The sequence below is a fragment of the Colletotrichum chrysophilum genome (genome assembly GCF_026319265.1).
Source record: "Colletotrichum chrysophilum strain AFK26 chromosome Unknown scaffold_80, whole genome shotgun sequence".
NCBI lineage: Eukaryota > Fungi > Ascomycota > Sordariomycetes > Glomerellales > Glomerellaceae > Colletotrichum > Colletotrichum chrysophilum.
This window is the reverse complement of record NW_026517367.1, coordinates 1-26,290: the sequence shown is the minus strand read 5'-3', so window position 1 is coordinate 26,290 and position 26,290 is coordinate 1. Positions and strand designations below refer to the sequence as shown.

Sequence of the window (26,290 nt, the reverse complement as noted above, 5' to 3'; positions counted from 1 at the left end):
GTAAAAGGAATTCCCCTAGGCAGGACATCGTCATCTCAAGATACCACCAGATGAAACGGCGTTCACCTCGTGGTAACCAAATCGCTAGAGCCAATATCGGCTGCACTCATAAAGAAACGTAGCTTAAGGGGTCCAGTTCATCAAAGGGAAGTCTTAAAAGGGCAGCGACTGTCCTGGGTATCGCACCTGGCCAAGCCTGCACCCGACAAGCTTCAAACAAACCTCCTAGTCGTCATAATAACCTTCATACTGACCGTACTGAGCTTGGGTGCTAACCCACTCCTCGTCGGCTAAGCCGCGCATCAAACGCCTCTGCAGACCCGACGCATCCTTGTGCCAATCACACGCATAGTCGCACTTGGGCATCTCGCTCTCTCCAAAATACTTGCAGATCTGCGCATGGCGACAGGCTGTCGTATCCTCGCAGTAAAATGCGAGCCTCTGCAAGCTCTTTGCCTGAGCCTCCCAGTTCGATCCGTCACGGTTGCCTTTCCTAATCATACTCTGCACTCGCTGCAAATCTTCACGACTGTAGTATAGAAAGCAGAAACTGGCGTTGCCGTCGCGCCCCGCGCGGCCTGCCTCTTGGTAGTATCCTTCAAAAGACTTGGGGAGCCGCCAGTGAACGACGAAGCGGACGTCATTCTTGTCGATACCCATCCCGAAAGCTGTAGTAGCCACGATGATATCATAGCCAGGCTCATTCTTCACCCAGCGGGATAGGGTTTGTTCTTTAGTCTCTTTTGTCAGTTTCGCGTGGAAAGGCCTTGCCCCTACGCCTTCATCTCTCAGTGCTGCCGCCAGTGATTCGCACTCATCTCGCGATATGGTGTAAATGATACCCGAGACGTTGTCCAGGCGCTCGCCATCGGCTTCAAGCTCCGACTTGCGCGGCTCTTCTTTCCTTCTCTTGTACACGCTACGTATCCACGCGAGAAAGTCAGAGAGGCGGTTGTCGTCTTGGTCCTTGGTGTATCTAATTTCAATGTGCAGATTCGGCCGGTATGCAGACATGACGAAGCTTTCAAGCCTCTCAGGCTGCTCCAAAAGACCAAGGGTCTTGAGCAGGTCCTCGCGAACCACTGGGTTCGCCGTAGCCGTCAAACACATGATGGGCACCTTTGGGAACGTCTCACGAAACCATGACAGACGCTTGAAGTCTTTGCGGAAGTCGTGGCCCCATTCGGAGATGCAGTGGGCCTCGTCAACGGCGATGCGGGCCAACTCGCATTGCTCGTGGACCAGCTTGATGCGTCTCCTGAACGGGTCGCCAGAGCACAATTCTGGGGTCACGTACAACAACCTGATGCGGGGATGGCCGCTAGCTAGATCTTGGTTGATGCGGTCTCTCTCAGCAGGCGGCGTGTTGCTGTTGAGAGAGCTGGCGTCGATGCCCGCCGATCGCAGGGCTTCAACCTGATTCATCTGATGGAGCTGTCAGCTGTCGGGCCTGACTAAGGCTACATGGAAGATCCCTCACCATGAGACTGAGCAGTGGCGAAACGACAATGGTAACTGTGCCGCAACAGGAATCACGTTAGTTGACAACGTCCGCGAGTGCTCGGGGCAGTTTCGGGTACTTACTGCCGTGGTCAATGCAGGCAGGGAGTTGGAAGCAGAGACTCTTGCCAAACGACGTGGCAGCCTGGACGAAGACATCTTTGCCGGCGAGGGCCGTCGCGATGATTTCACGTTGCTGAGGCCTGTGATGAGTTGTTAGCTTCATGGTCGGGCGGCAAATAGACGGAAACGTGGACGTGAATGTAAAAACGAGGCATGTGCGGGCGTGAATGTCTTCACCTGAAGGTCTCTTTTCCGAACTGGCGTCTGAGGGTATAGTCGATATCGACGTATGAGTTTGAGCGGGATAGGGGAGGCATGATGGTGGGTGTCTGGAGTTGATGAGGATGTCGTGACGGGACAGTGCCCAGGCTCGATGTGTCTCTTGGTTGGGCTAGCTTAGATAGACGGTGGTGGTGCAGGGCTCAGTAGCATAATGTTGCACTAGACCAAGAGGAGGCTCCGGTTGTAGTCATGATCGAGCTCGGGTCCGGAGGTGGTCCGTCTGACGTTGGGCTTTGGGGGCCTTGGAGAGCCGGCCTGGCCGAAAGCCCTCAGACGGGGAGCGGAGCAGATGCAGCACCAAGTGGGCTTGAACCCGGGGGAAAAGTGTCCGGCCAAGAAGAGTAAACGCGTGTCGCACAGGCACAAGCAATCGGAGGTTTCCAGTCGTTCGGATCGATGGGAGTCTGGGATATCTCGATAAGGTAAATCGGGATTGAAGTGGCTGAGCAGCATCGAGTGTTCAGAAAGATGGACAGAGACGTCAGGTAGTTGACCAGCACGGAGCACCTTCCATAGGTAGGCTGCCTACCTGGCCAATTGAATTATCCGATCTACCCAGTTTTAGGTAAGTCCACCTACCTCAGGCAGTACCTACCTTCACCAGAGCAGCAGCCTCAGGATGCACGCCCAACCTTCAGTGCACAGATATATGCCTGTCTCGGTGAGGAGCGTTCTCTCGAGGTGAGCAAAACAAAATCCAAGGTGAGGAGGGAAAGGGACGTTGAGACACACGGGTTCTTCCCGCACCATCCCTTTCCCACGGGGATGTGAAGGAGCGGAGGATTTGCTGAAAGGGTCGGGTGCACCCTGAATGCTCCGGAGGGGCAGGAGTTGAGGAGTAGCAAGCAACGGCTACAGCAAGGAGGTGCCAAGACAGAATACGGAGGCGCCACGGTAAGAAGGGGATCGAGGAGCGTCGTGTTTGCACCATCAAATTCATAGGGAGGGGGAAAAAAAAGAAGAGACAAAAGAGAAACAAGCTCCAGTCCTTCTCGGCCATTTCCTAATCTGGTGGGCTTTGCAGGCGACGCTGTCAAAGTGCGCAACCCGGGCCACCCCTTCCCGCACAGCTGGGACACTGACACTACCGTCCCTCTCAAGGCCTCAACAACATGAAGGGGGATCCCAAGGCACGCTAGCGCAAACCAAACCAAGGCAAGGCAAGGCAAGCCGGGGACGGCGGGGAAGGGGGAAGCGCAGTAGCGGCGGCTGCAGTCTTTAGCCTCACAGCGGGCATGTATCAGTGGCAGCGGCCGCAACGGCCAAGCAGCAAGCAACATCACGGACTCTGCGTCTGCGTCTGCGTCTGCGTCTGCGTCTGCGCCTGCGTCTACATACTGTACCTACCTTCATTGCCTAGGGTGCCTGGGCTGGGTCTGCGCCCGCTTCCACGTCTGCGGCACGCCTTGAAAGTGCCGTAGGCCCGTAAGCCCCTTGGAAAACCCGCCTTACAAAGCCACGCCCAAAAGAACCACCTGGGCTGGGCCGGGCTGCAGCGTTCGGGGCTGGCTTATTCCTGATTCACGCTCATGGCGCGATGGAAGGCGTGGTGGTCCCAAGGTGCGTACGGCATATGCCACAAGGTTAGTCGCGGGCGGTGATTCTGCGTGTCTGTGGGATTCTCCTTTTGTCTGGATCGGATGGAGCTGGAACAGACTTGGGGTTGGAGTCGGAGGAGGACGGCAGTTGGGTTGAAAAAAGAAAAAAGGTCGCAGACGACTGAGCGCACCTCTGGACTCTGCCTGGCCCAAGGTAGAAATACATACGAGAAACGCGAAATCGCCTCACAGACGTATTATCTGACAGCCCGCCGGGACACGGCCCTGGATCTGCAGAGGCGAGCTGCTGCATCTGCTGCAAAGGCGTTGAGGCCGTCGACAGTTGTGTCGGCATCACATCAATGAGACGATGGAACTTGACCGATGGGCCTATCTGCCCAAGATGCCTGCATGGCAAATAGTATCCGTACGGCAACCCTTCTTTTTGCCGTTTGGCGTCATCGCTTCCGTTCGTGGATGAGGTGCCGCGACTGATGCGAACTATCCAGAACTCTGTAACACCCTAGCAGCGAACTGGATGTGTTCGTTTCCATTGACTTTCTGCTGGCCTGCTGCGCCTCTCCTTTCAGAGTTCATCTCACCAGAGCCCAGGTTTGCCAGCTGCCAAGGATGCCACCGGGGACTGAGAGGCAGAAAATTCAAAATTGAAAATTCAGAGTCGTGTTGGGTCGTTGCGACATGGACGTAGCAAAAAGCAAGGCAAGGCGAGGCAAGGACGGGGAAACACCGAACAAGAATTAAACGTGGAAAAGATGTGTAGCGTAGCAAATCTGTGTGCGAGGTTGAATGGAATGCAACGCTATCGACCAGTTTTTTTCAAAACTGGTGTGTTTCCTGGTAGCGTCTTTGTTTCTGTTTCTCCTCCTCCTGCTGCCCGCTGTAACCGTTGCCGGGCCTCTCCACTGCTTCTGGACTCTCGACACCCCCGGGCGGCCAGGCCCTGGCAAGCGTTCCGTTTGATCTGTTCCAGCCCAGGGCAGCCAGTAACAGGCCACTGCCGCGGCGCTTGTCTCTCGATTGCGTCTTGGTTCCTATTCTTGCGATTGGGAGAGACAGATACCAGGTAAGGTGCTGAGTGAGGTGTCACGTAAGGCAAGACAAGGAGTGACACAGCAGCTGCAAGTACCTGTTCGCACCACTTAGTTACCTTGCCTTGCTTTGCCTTGCCTCACATTGGCTCTGCCTCTGCTGCTGCTGCTGCTGCTGCTGCTGTTCCTTGACGTGACATCAACCCGCACCAACACGACGTGAACCACCAGCGCCAGCACCAACAGCAGACCAGTTCGTCGAGGACCGTGTGCGGCTGGGCTTGTTTTCTTTCCAGGTGGTGTGTGGCCCAAGTGTCGTGGTGTAGCCACCAGATGCCTTATTTCAAACGAGGAGGTGTTGTCACGAGCGCCGGCCTAAATTGAATATTTCGTCATGGAAGCTTCCACTGACTGCCGGGAGACTGCTCTCGAAGTTTCGAAGGGTCTTGAGAGGTGTGCATCGATATTGACAGCGGTGTGTAACGGGAGGACTGGCGAGTGAGGATTGGGTGAGGTTGTTGAGATACCTACCTACCTTACCTAGCTACCGTAAGGTAGGTAGACAGTAGGTAGGAAATAATAATAGGTGATGCTGCCAGATGTGCTGCTGCGTGTCGAGGTGCCTTGCATTTGTTGCGGCGCGCTAAAGAGGCGTTTTAGCCTGGATACTGGGTCAACGCCCCCTTTATTGTTCCGCTCCACACCCCGGCCTCGATGCTTTTTTCTTTCTTTTTCCATCTTCTTTTCCCCCTTCCCCTGCTTGCTGACCACTGAGGTTGGGTGGTCCTTACGGATAGGTGGCAGGCTCTAAAGTTCTGTCCCAATCCCAGACATGCCGTCCATCCAGTCGCGTGCCTCGAAGCTTGTGGTACAGAATCCCCAGGCGTCTTCATTGGCCACCACAGCAGTGGCACAAGCCGCTGCAGTCTCCAGTCGCCAACAGTCTGTGCGGCAAATCCAACCCCCCAAAAAGGGACTTGTAAGTATCCGTACCTGCCCTCAAAAAAAGAAGAAGGGAAAGAACCTCCCCCTTCCCTGCTCCTGCCCTCGGGACAGTGAGCTTTTCGCGTCACCACGGCCTTCAGAGGGCCCTGAGTGGTGCGGAACCTCCCTGAAAGTCGCCTGCCAAATCTGCGCGTTGCTCGTAAGGCGGGCGCCAGAATTGGAAAGACGTCCCGCTGTGTCCACCAGTCCGCCGCCGCCCCCTTTTTTGGCGCTGTGAGAGATCCAGGGCAGCCAACCAGGCACTGCAACAAGCCCCCCGGGTCCAGAACCTGCCCCGTGCCTCCCTCTCGTCCACCTGCACCTGCCTCTACTTGCTGCTGCTGCAGTCCTGCTTTCCATTCCCGTGTTGCTCCTGCCGCTGCTGCAAATTGGCAGTTGCTTCCTGAAGTTCCTGGGACTCCTCCTTCCCTCCCACTGCAACCCCGGCCTTTGGAAGTGGAGGCGTGCGGCTCGCATCTTGCAGGGGGGCGTTTACCCAGAATTCCGTTACTGTTGCGGACGGTCGACGGCCACCTCCAAAGAATCCTCATCCCTTCTTCCCAGATGCCCAATCCACCACCCAAGAGAAGCTCCGGCTGAAAGATGTCAGTTTCATCGTAGCACAACCTGACAACATCTCCACTCTTTCGTTCTTCTCTCGGGTCTCTCGCTGCCCTGCCTCTGCTCTTTCCAGGAAACAATTCAGCAACGCCCACCACCACAAAAGACAATCCCTCGACCGTTGCGCTCGCTGCCTGCATCAAACAGCTACCCGTCTGTCTGTCTGCATCGAATCTCTCTCCCGCCCGCTCGGCCTGTTCAGCGAGGAGGTGCGACGGACCAACTGCCTCTTTTCCGCCATCGCTTCGCTTCGCTTCCGCCGCTGGCTCGTCTTCTTTTTTCCCCAATCCAATTCTTCCCACCACAACCCAGGTTCCAATTCTCGATCCAATCTTTCTCCCCTTGCCCTCCTCCCGTCGGCGACAGCACCATCGCCCCCGATTCGCGCGCACACACCTTCTCCAACGCATGTCCGACTGTCCATAATGATCGAGCCCGCCTTGCAGTTCAGCCTGTCCCGTTCCGAAAGTCCATTGGCTTAAACTCCCGGCTTCCGTCTTCCTATTGTTTGAGAGGCCTGACCAACCCTCGGCCGGCCATCCAACAACCAGAGGGAACCCTGAAACGCTGCATTCGATCCAAACCTTCTTGTCTGCGACAACAATACCATCGATACCCTCTTCGTCCTTCAACCTCTCTTCGTCGAACGAAGCCATACCATCATGGTCGAGCGAACCGATCGCTCAGAACGGCCTTCGGGCGCGTTGGGCCCTGCAGCCATGGGCATAGCTCGTGGCCTGCCAGAGAATCCCGCACAAGGCCGACGCCAGCTTCAAAATGCTGCAGCCCTTGGCAACATCCCTCCGCCGCCCCCTCTGCCACCGATGCCCAAAGACCTCCGAAACCTGCCCGGCGGTTTGTCCGCCTCCGCGCCCATGACCTCCGCCCAGGTCATCGCTCTCGCCCGCGACGCCATGCAAAGCGCCCTCCACGAGAACGAGTCCCAGGCCGCCGAAGCGAGTGCCGTCAGCAACGAGCTGAAGCCGGGCGTCACGATCGATCTGAGTCGGAAGGGTATCCAAAAACTACCAGACGAGGTAGTCGATATCATCAAGAACGAGTTGGAACGGTTGGTAGACTTCTTTTGCCGTTTGCATGGCCGGTTCTGACTAACGCGACCGCAGTCTTGCCCTTTCTCACAACCAGGTCTCTTCCTTCCCGACTCGCTTTTCCGAATGCACCTCTCTACGATACCTAAACGTCAGAAATAACCAAATCAGAGAATTCCCTTTGCCGGTCAGTAGTCTCAGTGGGAAATGCCAGTAATAACTCCGGGTCTGACTTCTGTCTAGCTTTGCGATCTGAAATCGCTCGAAATCCTTGACCTTAGCAAGAACAAGCTCCGAGCTTTGCCACCTGACATTGTCAAACTCGCTTCTTTGAAGGTCTTTTCAGTACAAAAGAACCGTATTGAGGAGCTGCCAGTAGCCCTTGCCGATATGGTTTCCCTTCAGGTGCTCAAATTTGACGGTAACCCCATCACCTTTCCGCCTCGAGAGGTGTTACAAGTGCAGGCGAGCAGCCCTCCCAATGAAGGATATCTGAAAGAGAGCGAAGTCACCGAGGTTGCCGTCACTGCACACATTAAGCGCTTTTTAAGACAACATGCCATGAATGGCCGTGCAGAGTCAGACACTGCAGGTGAGGAATCTAGCGAAGGCATGGAAACGCCTCGGATGCCCCCCATCAAGCGTGTAGTCAGCGGCCGTTTCCCCATCAAGGTCAATGGCACCGACGTCCCAGATATTCGATCCCCGAATCTGATCAGACCTCCACCGATCCCCAACCGGTCTCACTACCGCGGATTGTCCCAGCAAAACACAGCCATCCGCCGCCCCGGGGTAATGCCTCTGACTATTGGAAATGTCAACGAAAGACTTCGAAGCAATTCAGAGACGTTGTTGCAGGCAACCCGAGGGGATCGACCCGAATCTCGAGCGAGGCGTATGGGAGTTGTGTCTCAGAAGGCTTCTCAACTCGGCACCTTGGACGAGACTACGGCCAACAACCGCTTCAGTCACTACCGAGGCCTCAGCCACGGCTCTGCGATGCAACCGCCGCCCGCGAGCATGTCCGTCAAGAGCCCCAATAGCCCGGCCGAGCCCTTCCTTCAACGCCCGATCTACGTTCGACGACTCTCTGTCCTGCCCGAGCGAAGACGCGAATCCAAAGTCTACGATCCAATCCTTGAAGCTGCCAAGGGTATTCTCTACGCCGTTTTTCAGATTCATCCCATGATCCAGATGCTCATGAGCTTGACGAGCGACGGCTCTTCCAAGAGATCAAGCCTCGAAATCGTCTTCTACAACACCAACTCCCACGTTGAGGAACTGGAGCAGGAGATTCAGAAGCATGACCCTGCTGTTGTGGGTGACGAGATGGCGGGTCGCGAAAACGAAAACGTTCACCGTGCCTGCCAAACCTTGGTCAGCGCCTACACCCATGTCTGCACGCTCCTCGCGGGTAACATCGATTCCTTCGTCGACAATGGAGATCCGCGCTACATTCGCACTCTTTTGATGCTCATCTATAATAGCATTATGGAGATCAGGTGTACTCTGGCGTCGATATCTCCAGAGGCCATACCCGGAAAGACGGCCGCTCGAGCCATGGCGATGGGAGAGACAATCAAGCCACACTCACGCGAAAACTCCATCACACCCACTGCCGAGCGCCTTGGACTTGCGCAGCGGCCCCGCCCTGGTCCCATTCTACACAACCCAAGCAACCTCAGAGTTGCCACGGACGTACCTTTGCCATACATGAACGGAGCCGTGGCTACTCGCACTGCCACGCTTACATCGGCGACTCCCCGGTCAGGTGAATCGTTCGCCTCGGCCTCGTCTGGCGGTCGCGGCATTTCAGACTTCACAGAAGACGACAGGTACTTTGAGAAGATCTTCCTCTCTCTGCAAAGGTCGTCAGAGCTTGTCATGAGGACGTTACCCATGTTTCAGAATCACATGTCTGTTCTTGCAAAGAAGGCCATGGGTCGTCGCGCTTCGGACGATGAGATGATGTGTTGGAAGGCTCTCATCAACAAGTGCGGTACAGCGGTCCAGCAGACTGAGATGCTTCGAAGCCGTCTCTCTCTCATTAAACTCAAGGAGCCTGGCATCATGAGTCAGCCTGCTTTCAGGAGCCTGATCAATAACTTTATCGACTCCTGGTGGGTATTTGGCGACAAGATTCGACACGCATTCAACGAGGTCAACCTTCCTCCCGATACCAGGGTCAGACTGCGCCCTATTCAGCAAGCTATGAAGGAAACACGAGACACCATTCTTCAGTCGCCTTGGAGCTACCTGCTGCGGCAATCTTCCGGCTCCAACACCTTCAGCCCCGGTAGTGGACCGGCCATACCGCCCGTACAACTGCCAATGACTCCCCAGAGCGCGGCGCTGGGACCGGCAGTCCAGGCGACGGTTCCCTCGACCCCTCAGAGCGCTTCTTTCGCAGCAGCGTTCAACGGCAACGTCTTTGAAAGGGCAGATGCCCTCATTTCGATGGGCGGGCTTTCGATGTCGCGAACAGGAACGATGACGAACAGCTCGGCCGCTAGTTTCACCATGTCTTCCATGTCATCTCTCTCCTCGGACGGAGGAGCCATGACCCCATCATCAGTCATTAGCCCGAACGGCTTCGGCCCCGGCCCGGTGCCCTTACGACTCAACGGAAGCAAAGTCGCCTTCTAGTCGAAGCGCGTAGCAAGCCCTTGGATTCGACGCACATTTTTGGGCAAAAAGAAAGAGTCAAAATAAGACTCGTCACGCCCTTTTTTCTTCTATTTTTGGTCTCGATGATCACACATTTTTGTCGATTGCTTCATCCTTCTTCCACGCATAGCACGGCGTCAAGGTCATACTCATTTACGGATGGAAACCATACACTCCTTCAAGAAGTTCCTGGCTGGACACAGAGGTTCAAGGAATGCCAGTAATGTTATAGTTACGAAGCGGCAAGCTGATGCCATCTCCATGCATACTGGACATGGAGGCCTGGGGCTCCTGCGGAATTCCCGCTACGAGTTCACGTATCACGGTCGACATCAACCGTCACTCAGCTGCACTGTACTTTAGATACTGCCCCTCGGCAATATAATGAACAAAATAGACGTTCATACCTTTTGAGATTTGTGTCCTATTGTTCAAATGATGTGAGATGAATGGTCGTAGCAACTGTGCATGTGCTAGCGTAAAGCCAAGCTTCGGTCCGTCGACTTGGGGCACCTGGATAGATTTAGACCAGTCTAGCCGCTGAATGACGTCGACTGGCTGATTGGCTCTAGCCATCCAAAAACTGAAGAATTGTCATTATCACATCACCATAATATTGTCAGATCAATTATCAGGCACGCATTGTCAATCCCATACGCCAATGTCACCGCACCTCCACTAGCTCCCACCCCGGAGACGCGAAAGTTGCGTACCTCGGCCGAGGTCCAATTTGGCATCCGTGGATTCCGCAATGCGACGCGCCGGGAAGAGTCAGGACCCTTGTTTACGTCGATCCGATGGCGGGGGCTTCGGCGTGTCTTTGCAGTAACCAGTGCTTAGTTATCCCCCAATTCCACGGCTTTCTTTAGCGGGGATATTGTAGATTGATTGGTGATGATTCATCCCCGTGCATATGGAGCTTCACTACCTCCTTGCCTAGGTAGATTTGCAGCGGTGGTGGGTAAGCAACTTGCCTCGCAGCCGAACAACAGCTGTGATTTGCAATTCGCAGTGCAAAAGTCGCCCGACGCACAACTCCGTTCGCCGATTCGATCATACCCACCCGCCGATCCACACCAAGTCCCCGACCTACGGACCTGCCGCTGTCCTGAGAAGCCCCCGAAGAAAAACTTACATCAGCTACCTTACCTTCCTCAGCTACCCGCCCGCTCTCTGCCTTATCCCGGACCACACGCACACCACCACGCCGCACGCCGCCGTCCGTCTCGTGTCTCCCGTGGCCGCATTTGTCAGGTCGCGCATCTGCAAGCATATAAGACGTCACCCCGTCCAGCCCCACCAAACCGCACATAAAGAAACACCGCTCTCCCCTCCCCCCTCCCCCGCGATACCTTTCGATCTCCCCTCGAGAGATACGCTCCATGCAAGCCCTCTACCGCACATCTACCGTTGCATCCCGAGCAGCAGCAACAGCAGCCACGGCAGCCCCCACGAGAATCGCATCCATACAGAGGCACCTCTCCTCGACAGCCCGCATCATGGCTCCCATCACCAAGGAGACCGATTTCCTCGTCATCGGCGGCGGCAGTGGCGGCCTCGGAGCGGCGCGCAAGGCCAGCGGGCAGTTTGGCGTAAAGGCCATGATCGTCGAGGGCTCGAGGTTGGGAGGAACTTGCGTGAACGTTGGGTAAGTCCCCTTCTCCCTCCCATACCGCCAATTCTTTCTTGTTGTCTGACATGAAGCTCGCACCAGCTGCGTCCCCAAAAAGGTCACCTTCAACGCCGCCGCCATCGCCGAGACGATCCACCAGGCCAAGTCGTACGGCTTCTCCGTCTCCGAGACGGCCCCCTTCGACTGGACGACCTTCAAGAACAAGCGCGACGCCTACATCAAGCGCCTCAACGGCATCTACGAGCGCAACCTCAACAACGACAAGGTCGAGTACCTCCACGGCTGGGCCCGCCTGACCGGCAAGAACGAGGCCGAGGTCACCCTCGACGACGGCTCCAAGGCCACCGTCAAGGCCAAGAAGATCCTCATCGCCGTCGGCGGCAACCCCACCATCCCCCCGGAAATCCCCGGCGCCGAGCTCGGCACCAACTCGGACGGCTTCTTCGACATCGACGTCCAGCCCAAGAAGGTCGCCCTCGTCGGCGCCGGCTACATCGCCGTCGAGTTCGCCGGCATGTTCAACGCCCTCGGCACCGAGACCCACCTCTTCATCCGCCACGACACCTTCCTGCGCAACTTCGACCCCATGATCCAGGAGACCGTCACCAAGGAGTACGAGCGCCTCGGCGTCAACCTGCACAAGCGCTCCCAGCCCATAAAGGTTGAGAAGGACGCCCAGGGAAAGCTCACAATCACCTACAAGGACGCCGACGGCAAGGAGACCTCCGAGGGCGGCTTCGACCACCTCATCTGGGCCATTGGCCGCACGCCCGCCACCAAGGACCTCGGCGTCGACACCGCCGGTCTCAAGACGAACGAGAAGGGTTACATCCCCGTCGACGATTACCAGAACACCAGCGTCGAGAACGTCTACGCCCTCGGCGACGTCACCGGCAAGGTCGAGCTGACCCCTGTCGCCATCGCTGCGGGACGTCGTCTGGCGGAGCGTCTGTTCGGAGGCCCTGAGTACAAGGATGCGCATCTCGACTACTCCAACATCCCCTCGGTCGTGTTCTCGCACCCCGAGGTCGGCAGCATCGGCCTGACGGAGCCTGAGGCCGTTGAGAAGTACGGCAAGGACAACATCAAGATCTACAAGACCAACTTTACCGCCATGTACTACGCCATGATGGAGCCCGAGGAGAAGGGACCCACCGCTTACAAGCTGGTCTGCGCCGGCCCTGAGGAGAAGGTTGTCGGCCTGCACATTGCCGGCCTCGGCAGCGGAGAGATGCTGCAAGGTTTCGGTGTCGCTGTCAAGATGGGCGCCACCAAGAAGGATTTCGACAGCTGTGTCGCCATCCACCCGACCAGCGCTGAGGAGCTGGTTACTCTGAAATAGACTTTTGCATAAAGACAGGCTCGGCCTGGTATAGAGGAGGAAAGATACCAATTCAGTAAAATTTCAGGTTACTCGTACAGTTTTCCCCTCGTAACGCCAGTGCTATGCTCATGCTTGATAGACGTGCCCTTTTCCTTTTGATCCCCAACACCATGCTTTTTCCCTTTCCCAAGCTTGTTTTTACATTGTGTACTGATGCCCACTAGCTGAGTCTGTCGATTTAGAATGATCTTGCGTGTGCTGTGGTTCCACGTTTTTGATGCCCCCCTCACAGGAAGACAATGCTGAAGAGACCCGTAGTCGACAGACCAAAGATTGTAAAGAGGACTGCGTGAGGTGCAATGGCAGCGGCAGCACTAGCAGGTTTCGAAGTGCTAGCAGTCGGTGTTCTGGTCATTGTCAATGTCATTCTGTGGGCTGTCTGGCGTAGGCCTGTACTCACGAGATGGTTGTGGACGGTGCCCCCGTGGCTTGAGGAACGCTGGAAGCATCAGAGTTGGTGGCAGACGGAGTAGGTGAGGGCGAAGAGGATGAAGATGGCGCAGGCAGTCCGGCCACATCGATGCCAACCAGCGCACAGGTAGAGGCGAAGCTCTCGTAGGCAGGTTTGAGATCTTCGGCATTGCAAGTGACCGTCAGGTTACCCAGCATGTCTTTTTGCTTAACCTCGCAGATGTATTCTACTCCGCTGGGGACGCCTTGTTGTTCAAGAGAAGCCAGGAGACAGGCTGGAGGTACAGCCAGGACGACGAGAGGAGCAAATGCTGCGAGGGCGAGGGCGGACTTCATTGTGTCGGTTTATTAGGTAGTAGGGCGAACTGAAGCAAAAGGCAGAAAATAACAATTACTTAGGCAAAGGACGACGAACGCAACCGAGGATATCTCGTAGGTAGGTTTTCGAGGATGGTTTGTGTGAGTCTGGTTTGTTTGTAGGTTGTTGATTGGAGGTGAGGTGAGGTCCGGCCAGCAACGACGTCGCGCAGACGAGTGACGTTGGGTGCCGTGTGGTGTGGCAGGTCGACTCGCCTCACATGCGTGCCTTCCGTGTAAGTGGCCTTGGACGTATCAGTGAGACGCAGCAGCGGGAAGGAACCCTGGTGGGGGGAAGATCATCGGGTAAATCTCCGAGGTTTCCTTGCAGTTTCTGGGGAAGGAATGGGGTCCGGTGGGTGGTGGGTGGGGCTGGCGCGAACTTCGCTCCTTCTGGAACATGTTCAAAACACCATGCTCACTTTCCCATCCGTCGCGCACTTGCCCATTCGGCACCCTCACGATCGCCTCGCAGTCGCTGCTGCACTTGGAGGGGTGGGGCGTGGCTGCCGTGAACTCGTGGCTGTCGCACATTGATTTGGAGCCTCAGAATTATCCCGCAGGCTTCGAGCCTCGACTCGGTCCTTCTTGTTGTCGTTTTCATCGACTGTCTCACCATTGCTATTGCCGTCGTCGTCAGTTGTCGCTATTGTCTCTTTCTCTACCTCTGTCGTCAGCATCCAGGCAATCATCTCCCTCGTCGTCACGCCTCGGGCATTCAGGCCTCCAGTGAAGCACGCCATCCATCTACGAGTCGGATTTCTGCCAAGAGGACCCTTTCTCAGGGTAGCCACCACCTCGTCTCCTACTCAATCGGGAATGCGGCACCCGCGACAACCAACCAACGCAACCCTCCGTACCAACAGGTCGAATGGCATTCCTTCATTCCCTCTTGCTGTTGCGTAACCTCCGAACCTTCTCCCGGCCAACCCTCGATATTAGGTTCAGATGTCTGTGGTGATCACACTTGGCAGCCCAGAAATATCTGGGCAAGGCGACAATTGACTTTCCGTCTCCCAAGTCGCTCTTTCATCGGACAATCTGCGTTGGTGGCCCTGTTTGTCCCATCCAAGACACGGCTCTTTTGAGTTTGGGTTGAGATCGCACCACGTGCGGATGTCCTGACTCTGACGTTGCTTCTCTGAGCTCACCTGTCGACCGACACTCGTCCTCAAGAACAACCAAACTTTGATTGCCGCGGCGCCTTGACTTGCCGCTCAATCGCCGCCAGCTGCAACTTGCATGAGGAACCTTCGACATATATGGCGAGAATGCAAGCGGCACCTGGCAAGAAGGGGCCAAGCGTTTCCCTCGCGTCCGTCCCATGGCTAAACGGCGGATCTGGTGATTGAGAAGGCTCGTATCTCGTATGATCCCTCACTGGGCAACCGGATTTCCCAGATCTTGGCTGCGGTAACAATGCACTTAGCGGCTTATGGGGCCTTTGCAACGTTTCCCGTCACGGATCTTCAGATGAGTTTCGCTTCGTCCACAAATAAACGACGAGTCAGAAATGGTGCCTCACAGTATGCGGAGCTATCTCACCAGCCATTACCTTGCTCTTGAAGTTGAACTGATCAAACCCTCCTAGAACCACTCACACTCGCTGTCTATCGTCAACTGTTCTGCAAGCAATCCCTCTCTTGTCGATGCCATCGTGGAGGGTATGCCACCTCTTCTATTGTTCCATCATTAGCGCACCTGCGTGACGGCGCTTACTCGAACCTCCAATCCCGACGTCGGTACTCCCCCGAGGCCATCGCTTTTCACCACGGCGTAAGCGAAAAGACTGAAACCCAACACACGAAATCCCTCTGGCACACAACACGCCGCGACTCTAGGTGGATAGTACATTCTTCCCACATGCCGTTATACTCACTAGCAATTCATCGCCGACATTCTGCCGTCATCAAGGCGGCCCTTCTCGTAAGCCCCGCGGAGCGAAGTGATGGCGCGGCATGTTGGACGGGTGCGCTAGCAGTTCTCGACAGTTCTAAGGGTGGGCAAGCCGCACGTCAACACACAGCCCACGGCTCGGGGAGGAGCGCAAGTTCCCTCGTAGACGGCAATATGAAGCAGTTTGAAGCGCCGTTTCTTTGTCTGCGTCCCCGTGTCCGCGATGGACGATGAGCCTGACTAGTTGGCATCGAATTGCTCTCTTTCCCGTCGGGGAGTATCAATCCGCACGCACAGACTGGTATGTCATAGCCAACTCGTGGCCTTTGGTCGGCGTTTGGAGGACTTAGACGAGGAGGCTCGGCAGCCTGGTAACAAACATGGCCAGAATTCCCCGAAGCGGCTTGGCTGCGTGATGTCAATGCATTGTAGTCTGCTGCCGCCAGCGCAGCTAGCAGAAGGCAAGCATCTACGGCACGGCAAAGCAACATCCATTGCAGCTCAAGCATACCGAATTCTCGAGTGATGTACGGTCAATTAAATCAAATGCTATTGGATCACGGGAATGCACCACCGGTGCCAGGCTATTGGAAGCTCTCAGAGTTTGAGGCTTTAGGCTGACTGGCCGGTCTGAGCAAGGTCTGTCTAGATACACATGTTTCTGTTCCGATGTCCGGACGAGTCATGGGCGGCTCCCTCCATCTGTGCAATCGGCAGGCAAACGCAGACGTTCTCGAAGTTCTTCTGGATTTCCGTGACGGGTAGAGCACGGTCTGGCAATACGCACACACATACAACAGGACGTCGGACGTGCATAATGTACTCGCGTAGCTTGAGACCCCGCTCGGTTTCCCCGGATTCCCCTGTGGGTTCTCGCAAGGTCGACCCGTCGGCGGGTTCAAGCCGTTGGGTTTGTCGCATTTCGTTCTGCCAATCAGGCTCTCAGATCCTCAAGATGTGTGGCCCATCTTGCTGCAGAGCCCGATCTTCTAGACGGTCTTCCCTACCGTCGATCAACCAGCCCTTGGACTATGAAACTTGGCTGTTGGAAGTTTAACCTCACGGGCAAGGGGCTCGCAAGTAAATCCTCTCAACTGTGTGTGGCCGCGGAAAGCCTACGCTTCGACCCGGGTTGCTATCGTTGCTGTCGAACGACGTTTGCTCACATGCGGTCCTTGTCCAAACTCCTTCCGGTTCGTCGTCCACCACCCGACCCGACACCTTGTTTTGGCGCACGCATGACCCGTGGAACGGCTGCACATGGGCAGTCCAGACCATCTCTTTTCATCAGACTATGTTGACCAACCCAGACTGGGAGCATCGCTGGAGAGATCAGACAGCAGTTGAAGGGCCGGGTGCTGGATTCGCATTCGTTGTTGTGTCTGCTCAATGCATTCGAACCACCGCCCAGTACATACGTAGGGGACCACCTGTCAGTCATGGACCATCCTGACTCCTTCTCTTCTCTTGTCAGTCCGTTCTTCTGTGTGCGGGCTGGATCATAAACTACCGTCCCGCCCGTTCCCCCCGCTCTCGTCCGCTCGAGATCCATTCCAAGAGGAACACCAAATTCTGGGCCTGCAGTGTAACCCTCATCATCAAACATGGCGGACGACAAGGTCGGCCAGACGGCGAGCGTGACCATCATGCTGATGACCTTCATCACGCTTACTGTCGTGATGAGAACATGCGTGAGGAGTGTGCTGTTGAGGAGTGTCGGGTGGGATGACAGTAAGTTCCTGTTGTCGATTAAAGCTTTTCGAGAATCATCACTGACAGTTGGCAGCACTGGTGATCATTAGCTGGGTAAGATGCTTCAAAAGCCCTTGATCAATGATGTCGTCTAACAGAAATAGGTGCTGGCAATGGCTCTTTGCGGTGCAATTCTTGCCAGTGAGTCTCAAGGAACGTACTTCCCAGTTGATTTCCACTAACACAACTTGTAGTGACCAACGTCGGCTTGGGATCACACTTCCAGGACGTGTCGAAATCAGACTTTGCAGAGTTTTTGAGGGTTAGGGCAACCGATAATCTTCTTTGGTGACGTCCCGCTGACATGGTGTGCACAGCTACAAGTCGTCACGCAGCTCACTTACATCTGGGCGTTTGTGACGGTGAAGATGTCATTTACCGTTCTCTACTTGCGGCTACTTCCCGACCAGATGTACCAGAGAATCAACAAGTTTCTCCTGATTTTGCTTCTTGCGGAAGGCATCGAAGAGACAGCAGTCGTCATCTTTAGATGTAATCCCATACCAAGAGCTTGGACTCCGTCTATTCCTGGGACATGCCTAGACTTGACCATATTCTACTATTCAGCTGTGAGTCTCCTGTCATTGCAAATATCTCTGACTTATGGCGCTAACTTCCTCCAGTTTGCCATCAAATTGTTGACGGATTTGGTGCTTTTCGTCCAACCGATTCCCACCATCTGGAAGTTGCAATTGCCGATGGCGAAGCGCTGTGGTGTGATTTTCATGCTTTCCTTGGGCTTGCTGTAAGTGCTTTCCATATCCAATCCAGACTGGAAAAGATCTAACTCCGTCAAGGGTTTGTATTATTTCGGTCATCAGAGTCAGCTACATCAATGCGTTCGACAAAGACGTCACTTGTGAGTACTATTTCCGTTCCTCAGAAACACCGGGAACAGAAACTAACCATTTCAGTCTTGGTTGCCGATCCCCTGCTCTGGTCAGAAGTCGAAGTCTGCGCCCTCATCATCTGCTCTGGCGTCCCCTCCCTGCGACCGTTGATCTCGAAGTTCCCCGCCCTGAACAAGGCTCTCGGCCTCTCGACGGGCAAGTTTTCGAAGAACTACTACGCCAACCAGCGAACCACAATAGGCGGCTCCAAGCCGTACCTCGCCCAAAACGCATACGCTCGCGGCGCGGCAAAACAAGGTTTCGGAAAACTTTCTCAAAGTTCGAGTTCCTACGGCACCGGCAGCGGCACCCGCACCAACACGGAGAGCATGGAGAACATACTCCCCCTAGACCTCGACAAGCCTTCGCTCACACACAGCGTGGAGATGGGCATCATCAAGGTGAAGAACGACATCCACCAAGAGGTCAGGCCAGCGTCACCGGACGTCATGGACCCGTACTTCCCAGCCGGCAGGCCGATGGCCAGGCGGAAGAGTCGAGGAAACATTCACAACGGCACGGGGTGGATCTCGGACGACTGATTTTGATACCACATCGCCCGTCGGGGCGACGAAATGGGCGGGTCCTTTTAGTTGACGCAAAAACAAAAATTGGTACATACGCATGGCCGTATTTGACGGTTATTATAATGTATATAGAAAACAGCATCATCTGGCGAAGAACGGGCTCGCCAACTTTGGCTTGACCTATGGCCCTATATTAGGAGTCGCTGCGCGATACACTCAATGCCTGCATGAACAGGCCAAATTCACTTCTTTGGAACTTTTCACACAAACTCTCCGCCCTCTAAGAACTGACCAGACGATTGATCACTCCCATGAACTGTTGGCGTTTGTAAGCGGTTCAACCCAACTTGGGATGTGCCCGATGTATGCATGCAATGTCTCGCCTGTCAAGCCGTTAGAGAGAACGAGTTTGACACAGTCCATGCTTGAGAGATCCGACTCTTGCGGTGTGGAGTCTGGTGGTGTGCAGAGATGGAAGCCCGGATTTTCCGTTCGGCCAAAGTGCGCACAACCTCCGAAGGCCGGGCTGCTTTGCTTGAAGACACATCCCGGATCCGGCTCGGATTTGATGTCTTGATCCGCCTTGCTTGGTGTTACAGAAACGACGGGAAGGCCTCCACAGCCCCCTTTTTTTCTTTGCTTCAAACATTGGTTGACAAACGAGAATCGAATGAAATCTCCGAGACATGAGATGAGTGCCTCTTGCAGTCATTCTGATCAAACAGCCGGCGAGATCACATTCGTCATGTGTGATGGATATAGATGAGGCTAGTGAGGTAGCATCTGCCCGTTGCTCGAGGTTGAGGTGTGCTGGCGGGGGCTCGAGGAGTATAAATTTCACATGCCACGGTGGAGAAGCTTACGATAGCCGCTTGGTGGCAAGAGACTTGTCAAATTGAGTCGTCCAAGGAGCAAACAGAACCCTCCGAAGTCGTCTGTAGAAGCGCAAGCAGGTGAGGGTTATTAAGATCTCTCTCAGTAACGGTGAAGACTTCGGTCTGGCATGTAGGCAAGGGTCAACTTGCCCCACTACGGTTATCGATAGCGCTCACCGAGGACAGACCCATCTACACCGACAAACCAATGAACGGTCGAACCAGAATGCCCTAGCATGGTCCGTGCACGGCGAAATGGAGCTAGCGAGCCCGCACAATTATGTCGAATTTTCCCACTCGTCCTAAACTCTACGAAAAGTTCATCCCCGACAACCTCGACAACCACCACCCCACGGCCAACAACCGATTGCCATCTGAGTCACCATCAGGTTAGTTGACGATCGTACACACATACGAGAGAGAACGAAGAGAAAAAGGCGCCAGGCCGCAAAAGCGAATTGCGATATATCTCGATTTCCCCGGTTCTCTTCGAACATTTTCCTGCGAGAAAAGATCACGAGGCGAATTCGCGATATCTCCCTGGCGAGCATCATCAACTTCTCTCTCTCCCCTTCTCTTCCCTCCTGCTCTCCTTTGTCATCCCAGCCACCAAGAAGGAAAAACAGTCGCTAACCCCTCCATCTTCCGAACAGCATAAGCAATCATGGGTATCTCCAGAGATTCCCGTCACAAGCGTTCCGCTTCCGGTGCCAAGCGCGCCTACTACCGTGCGTAACACATCCGAAAGCCCGTATGCTCTAACCAAGCATGCGTTCTGACCTTTCTGTCCAACAGGGAAGAAGCGCGCTTTCGAGGCCGGTCGCCAGGGTGCCAGCACCCGTATCGGCCCCAAGCGAGTCCACACGGTCCGCACCCGCGGCGGCAACCACAAGTACCGCGCCCTGCGTCTCGACTCCGGCAACTTCGCCTGGGCCTCCGAGGGCTGCACCCGCAAGACCCGTGTCATCGGCGTCGCCTACCACCCTTCCAACAACGAGCTCGTCCGCACCAACACCCTGACCAAGTCCGCCGTCGTCCAGATCGATGCCGCCCCCTTCCGCCAGTGGTACGAGGCCCACTACGGCCAGGCCCTCGGCCGTCGCCGCCAGCAGAAGCAGCAGGCCGCCGCCGGCGAGAAGGCTGAGGAGGTCAAGAAGTCCAAGTCCGTCGAGAAGAAGCAGGCCGAGCGCTACGCCGCCCAGGGCAAGGTCGAGAACGCCCTCGAGAAGCAGTTCGAGGCCGGTCGCCTGTACGCCGTCGTCTCCTCCCGCCCCGGCCAGTCCGGCCGCTGCGACGGTTACATCCTCGAGGGTGAGGAGCTCGCCTTCTACCAGCGCAAGCTCCACAAGTAAACGTCGCGCGCCTCGTAAGTTGGCTTGCATGGTGTTTACCGTGGTGTGGGAAGGGATGGAATGAAACAAAAATCTTGGGTTGTATTAGATGGCCCCCGTGGCTTTCTCTAACGAAAGAGCCACGTGTAACGGGAATGAAAAACAACGTTTTTATCGGGCAACGGTTGTTCTTGGTGTTCAAGAGGTTTTTTTTAAAACGTCGTCTGGTCAAAAAAGCATCCAGGGGGCGTCAATCAGTCTACAGCGAAAGTAGGCTCGGGAAATATCAAACCGTGCCGACGGACGGATCTGGGTTATTAGGAAGAACTCAAAAAGACTATACCACCAAGTTTTTGCCCGCCTGAGCTTCATTCACATTGTCTCCGTGTCCACTCATTGTAAATCTCTGCCAGTGATGTTCCATGGGGTTGTCTCTGTATGTATTGTGCATGATGTTGTAACTTGTGTGTCTAAGTATAGAGAAACTGCACCAGAACCTGGCCGGTTGCCTCCCCTGCGCGGCCCTGCTTCCCTTTTCCTAGCAAGGGCACCCTACGTGAAAATCGGGTCTGTGGGCTCCAACTGTAACTCCGTGTCAGGACATGTATTGACCGACATGTGTAATTCTCCTCGACTTGCTCCTACTACTCTCTGTTGTTGTCTCCTGTGCGTTTGGTGGGATATCAAACATGAACAACCGCCGCTTCTCAGCTCGTGGTTCCTCACCGCCACCACCAAGCTTGCCGCCCTGATGTGCGTTGGGCCAGCAAACACACACGAAACCCCATTTTCATGGGAAGCTATCATTAATTTTGTACATTAAGACGTTCAATGAACTCTGCTTCTGGGGCTGCCAGGGTTGTATATCGGCATATCACTCTAGGCGAACTGTCGCTTGAGGTCCGTCCACTTGCGTGTCAGGGTCTCATGTTGAGAATTGATCTGGACGGTGGTCAGCATTCGTCGAGAATAGGGTGGATGCGAACGGAATGTGCTTACCTCAGCATACTGCATCTTCGTTTGTACAAGCTCCTCCTCCAGCTCTGCCAACTCCTTCTCCAATTTCTGGTTCTCCTCGTGAACGTTCGCGTTGCGCTTCATGAGATCATCTCTCTCCAGCTTCCAGGCGTTCTCGAGCTCCTCCGGCTGCTTCTCAATGACGTTGCGCAGCTCGCGGACTTGGCCCTTGAGACTCTCGTTCTCGTCCTTGAGCTCTTCGTTCTCAACCTTGGTGTGGACAAGCTCGGTCGCGAGGGCCGCTTGCTCACTATCGTAGGCCTCAACACGCTCCTCGAGCTTACGCACCTTGACGGCGAAGTTGATGTTGGCGTTACGCAGTTGCTCAAGCTCCTGCTCGCGCTCCTTCTCCGTCCTCGTCTTCTCCTCCCACTCCGCGGTGTATGCCTTCAAGATTTCGGGTGTGATCTTGACGTCACAGGCATCCCTGACGAGCTGGTCGGCACGGTAGACTTCCTTGTCTTGGCTGGCGCTAGAGCTGCCAAAGAAGCCATTCTCCAGAATGCTTCCTGCGCTCGGCGCGTGGTCAATGTAAGCATCAAAGAGCTTGTCCTTCAGGAAGACGGTAAGTTGCTGCATGTCCGAAATGGCCAGCAGGTTGGCAGCGTTCTTTTGCATCAAAACGATGCCAAACCGCAGGATGGCCGACAAGCCTTCAGACAGAATCAAGTCGTAAATGCGCAGTACCAGTTGCAGAGGGAAGCGGTATGCGAAGAGCGTCAGGAACCATTGGGTTGCGTACAGGTGAGGCGAAATGCTGCGACGGCGAAGGTGGCAGTACAGAGCAGGCTCGAAGTCCTCAAGCAGACGCTCGAAGATGTAGAGGTTCTTGTGCAGACCAGGCATGTCCTGGATGAACAGGTCGCGCAGGTGGTAATGGTTCATCAACCTTACCAACAGACAAAAGGCCTCCTCCTCCGTCGTGTTGAACAAAAGGGGCATGATCAAAAAGTTCATTCCCTGAGCGTAGCCAACAGCCTCGTCGTATAGAGCATACGCCTTGCACACACCAAAGAGGCCCTCTTGAAGCCCAGCGGCGGCAGCGTACTTGGAGAAGCTAGTTCGCGCACCCATATCGCGTCGGATGGTCTTTTCCAGCTTCTGAATCATGGCAGCATCCTCCTTTTGCTTCTTTTGCCTGGCTGCCGTCGCGGCCTGTTGAGCCTTCGCGATGGCCTCGGCGCTCTTCTCGTTCGGCGAAGGCATGCCGTTGCCGTTGACTGCTGAATGCTCCGAGTGGATGGATGAGGCGGAAGAGTTGACTGCCTCATTCTGAATGCTGAGGGTACCATTGCTGCCCGAGCTGAGGGTGCCATTGCTGTTCCTGTTCTTTTCCTTGTCTGTACCACGGGCAACGAGCTCTCTGTACATGATCTCGAGCTCTTCGCTGTTGCTCTGCGCCAGAACCTGCCAAATTACTCCTCGAATGGCACTGGGAATACCAGTGGCGATAGCCCTGTTCAAATCCTCGGCGCTCGTACGAGCAACGACGGCCGGACCCTCGTACACCACCGACTGCCACAGGTCCCAATCAATTTGGGCATCGGGCATGTCAGAGGGACCGGCCGATACTCCAGATACTGTCCCGGGGGCCAATGCTGGGTTCGGTGTTGTTGGCAGAGGCGACTTGGGCGGTTCTGCCCCAAGCTCCTTATCACCATTCTGAGCGGGAGGTGTGGACAGGCCGAGGCCCTTTGGCGGTGGGACGGGCGTCTTGTCATCGTCAAGCGTAATGCCTGCCTCTTCCCGCATCCTGACCATCTTGAAGCGATCCTTCAAGCTGTGTCGGGCCACACCGTGCTTGCCGTCACCTTCCTCTTCGTCGAGCCTGCTGAGCATCATCTCAGGATTGCTAGTCAACGTGGCGATGGAGCTGGCAGTATTCCGTCGAGGCGAAGCGGCGGGCGGTGGGGAGGTCTCTTTCTCCTTGCTGCCGCTGTTTCGTGACAGCCAGGCGAAGGGGCTGGTGAGCTTCCTTGTCGGAGGACCTGGGTGTGATACGGGGACAGGAGGAGGAGCTGGAACGGCTTGCGGCAGGGGTGCAGCAGGTGCAATAGGAGATTTAGCGGGAGACGGATCGGCGGGGGGCGACCATGGCATGGAGGGCAGGGCGCCAGTGATGCTGCTTATTGATATTTTCTTGGATGGCACTCTAGGGGGAGGAGGGCTACTGGCTTTGGGCGCTGCATTAAGATTAGCATATTGACACACGTCAATCAGTTCATGCGACGAAACAAACGCACCTGGCTCCTGTGGGGCGGCGGTGTGGTCGTCGTCGAGATTGACATTGTCCAAATTGGAGGTATTGGAAAGTCGGTGGGAGACTGGAGAAGGCTTCCGCTTGATTTCAACATCTTCCTCATCGCTCTTGAGGTCGTCTGCGACTATCGGCTCGTCCTTCGGAGGTGTAGGGGGTGCGTCGTCTTCAACTTCGCTGTCCTCTTCTTGTGCCTGCTTTGCCTCCTTTGCCTCCTTTTTCGGGGACTCTGGCTCCGTGGGGGGTTCGGTGGGCGGTGCTTTCGAGACCGAAGGCGTCCTCGTGGTAAGGGAGCGCACCTCAGCGACCTCAGCGACTTCGGCTACCTCAGCGACATCGACGACGGCGTCTTCGAAGTCATCCTGTGACTATTCCAGCAGTGTCAGCCAACCATGTCCTACTGGATTGCGCCGCTGCGACGGCAGGAGCCCCGAGAGGATCCCCAAGGGCTCGGACGTGTCTGGAGGGAGGACGGGGGGCGTTACATTCTCCTTGTCCGAGTCGGAGTCGGAGTCGATCGATAGCCTCTTATCCTTGGTAGCCGTGATCGGAGACTTGACGGGCTCGTCTGGCTGGGACATGGTGTCGTCGAGAATTGCAGGTCAACTCTCGCAGACCGCGATTTGGGGTATTCGGACAGGTTCGTGGAGGAGTGCAGCGGTTTTGGGGAGTCCTCGGGTCAAGGTCGAACTTGAAACTAGGCGGTGGCCATGGAGATGGGGTCCAGCACTGGGCAACGGCAATGTACACTGTGTCGTCTGTGCTGCTGCTGCTGCTGAAGAATACTCGTGGCAAGGTGCAGGCTGCAGGACACAGCTTTTGTTGTGTATCGTGGGGTGCAGAGGAGGTGCTCGCGGGGATGTGCTGTGTTGTTTTGTGTCGTTGCGCTTGCCAGGACGACGGGTGAGTTGAGAGTCAAAGGACAGAGGAGGATTCGAGGGTCGAGGGTTGATAGCCACTTTACGGTAGGTAGGCGTCTCCCTCCCTTTTTTTTTCTTTCTTTCTGGCTGGGTGAGATGGGTTACGGGGAATCGAAGCTGAGCCTCACCGCAGATGGAGACCTGGGAAATGTACCTACAGGCTGTTATGCGCCCACCAAATATCAGCATGGCCCTCTTCAGAAGCGAAACCTCTCACTTGACAGCACCTCAATTGAGTGAGGTAGATTGCGGTGGCCCAGAAGCGTGCCCGTATTCGCTCGAAATCATCAAGTATCCCCTGTGTCGGTCCCCAGCACCCTGAACAAGCTCCACCACCGGTCTCTCGCTGGGGGCCAGGGTCACACCTTAGGGAGGGGAAAGGGGGGGGAAACGTCCAGTAAACGGCCGGCCAGTGGCAGGCTAGCGTGCCGCTACGGCACGGGATCGTTCTCTGTTTCGGGGGTCTGGCTGCCGTGACTTTCGAGTTCCTCCTCCAATGCCGCCTCATCTTTGGGACGGGCTCTCAGCAACTTCCAGGTTCGCAAGCCACCCCCCGTCCCCTCCACCGCACTCACAAGCTCTCAGAGGGAGAAAATGCCACAACGAACGACAGGGCCCTTCAACCAGGCCCGGCCAAAGGAAATTGCTGGGATCGACGCGGCAGGGAACTTGGTGTTTCTTGACAATTGCCCACCATTTTCCACGCCCTTCTTCCTGCCCTTTTCAGCCCCCCAGAAGCTTCTGTTTCTCCTGTTTCTCTCTGTGGCACTGCTGAGACGGAATCACTGCTATCTCTATGCTGGTTCATCGGCCCTCAACGAGCGGTCTGGGCCTTTTGGTGACCTTGGGCGCATTGTCATCAATGCCATCTATGCTTACGTTCGTGGAATATTGGTAGAAATGAGAGTTTATTCCCCGAGGTAAACGAGCCACCTACATCGGACGACACCACTCACGACAGCTTGTCTCCATGTAAGCAACCAGACACGAAGGCCAGGCAGGCTGACGAGGCCAAGCATTACTTACGCCTTGCTTCTTTTTTTGTTTGTTTGTTTCTCTCTGGAGCATGCGTGGGCGGTTCCCGAGACGAGCTTGTCTCCAAATGGGCTTGTTCAGCCCAGCAGCAGCCGCCGCCCCTGCAGCACAAGTCTGTTGGATGGCACGATGGCTCGCCGCTGAAAGCACAGCATTGGGGGGGGGGGGGTGGCTGGCAGGATATAGAGGACCTTCCCGGTACTTGCCTTTGTCTCACTCAGCCCGCGGCTCCAAGAGGAGAAAACCCCGATC

The 26,290-nt window shown here is 55.6% G+C and overlaps 6 protein-coding genes across 6 annotated transcripts; 4 read left to right on the top strand and 2 right to left on the bottom strand.

Annotated features, from left to right (window-relative positions):
- Nucleotides 1-6,699: 6,699 nt before the first annotated feature.
- On the top strand, nucleotides 6,700-9,732 carry COL26b_008808 (uncharacterized protein; the record flags this gene model as incomplete). Its single annotated transcript, XM_053181555.1, has 2 exons — nucleotides 6,700-7,110; nucleotides 7,330-9,732. The coding sequence occupies 2 exons, from the start codon at nucleotides 6,700-6,702 to the stop codon at nucleotides 9,730-9,732; spliced, it is 2,814 nt and encodes a 937-aa protein (XP_053034441.1).
- A 1,520-nt stretch (nucleotides 9,733-11,252) lies between these two features.
- Nucleotides 11,253-12,728, top strand: GTR1 (GTP-binding protein gtr1; the record flags this gene model as incomplete). The annotated part of the gene is made up of 2 exons (XM_053181554.1): nucleotides 11,253-11,401; nucleotides 11,468-12,728. 2 exons carry the CDS (start codon nucleotides 11,253-11,255, stop codon nucleotides 12,726-12,728), a joined length of 1,410 nt encoding a protein of 469 aa, XP_053034440.1.
- Nucleotides 12,729-12,996: 268 nt separating this feature from the next.
- COL26b_008806 (uncharacterized protein) lies at nucleotides 12,997-13,517 on the bottom strand (the record flags this gene model as incomplete). Its single annotated transcript, XM_053181553.1, has 2 exons — nucleotides 12,997-13,117; nucleotides 13,171-13,517. The coding sequence occupies 2 exons, from the start codon at nucleotides 13,515-13,517 to the stop codon at nucleotides 12,997-12,999; spliced, it is 468 nt and encodes a 155-aa protein (XP_053034439.1).
- A 3,521-nt stretch (nucleotides 13,518-17,038) lies between these two features.
- Nucleotides 17,039-18,618, top strand: COL26b_008805 (uncharacterized protein; the record flags this gene model as incomplete). Its single annotated transcript, XM_053181552.1, has 9 exons — nucleotides 17,039-17,165; nucleotides 17,221-17,240; nucleotides 17,291-17,327; nucleotides 17,381-17,448; nucleotides 17,504-17,678; nucleotides 17,730-17,755; nucleotides 17,810-17,931; nucleotides 17,984-18,045; nucleotides 18,101-18,618. 9 exons carry the CDS (start codon nucleotides 17,039-17,041, stop codon nucleotides 18,616-18,618), a joined length of 1,155 nt encoding a protein of 384 aa, XP_053034438.1.
- Nucleotides 18,619-20,142: 1,524 nt separating this feature from the next.
- Nucleotides 20,143-20,830, top strand: RPS8A (ribosomal protein S8A; the record flags this gene model as incomplete). Its single annotated transcript, XM_053181551.1, has 2 exons — nucleotides 20,143-20,206; nucleotides 20,274-20,830. 2 exons carry the CDS (start codon nucleotides 20,143-20,145, stop codon nucleotides 20,828-20,830), a joined length of 621 nt encoding a protein of 206 aa, XP_053034437.1.
- An 858-nt stretch (nucleotides 20,831-21,688) lies between these two features.
- COL26b_008803 (uncharacterized protein) lies at nucleotides 21,689-24,664 on the bottom strand (the record flags this gene model as incomplete). Its single annotated transcript, XM_053181550.1, has 4 exons — nucleotides 21,689-21,751; nucleotides 21,809-24,009; nucleotides 24,070-24,445; nucleotides 24,485-24,664. The coding sequence occupies 4 exons, from the start codon at nucleotides 24,662-24,664 to the stop codon at nucleotides 21,689-21,691; spliced, it is 2,820 nt and encodes a 939-aa protein (XP_053034436.1).
- Nucleotides 24,665-26,290: the final 1,626 nt, after the last annotated feature.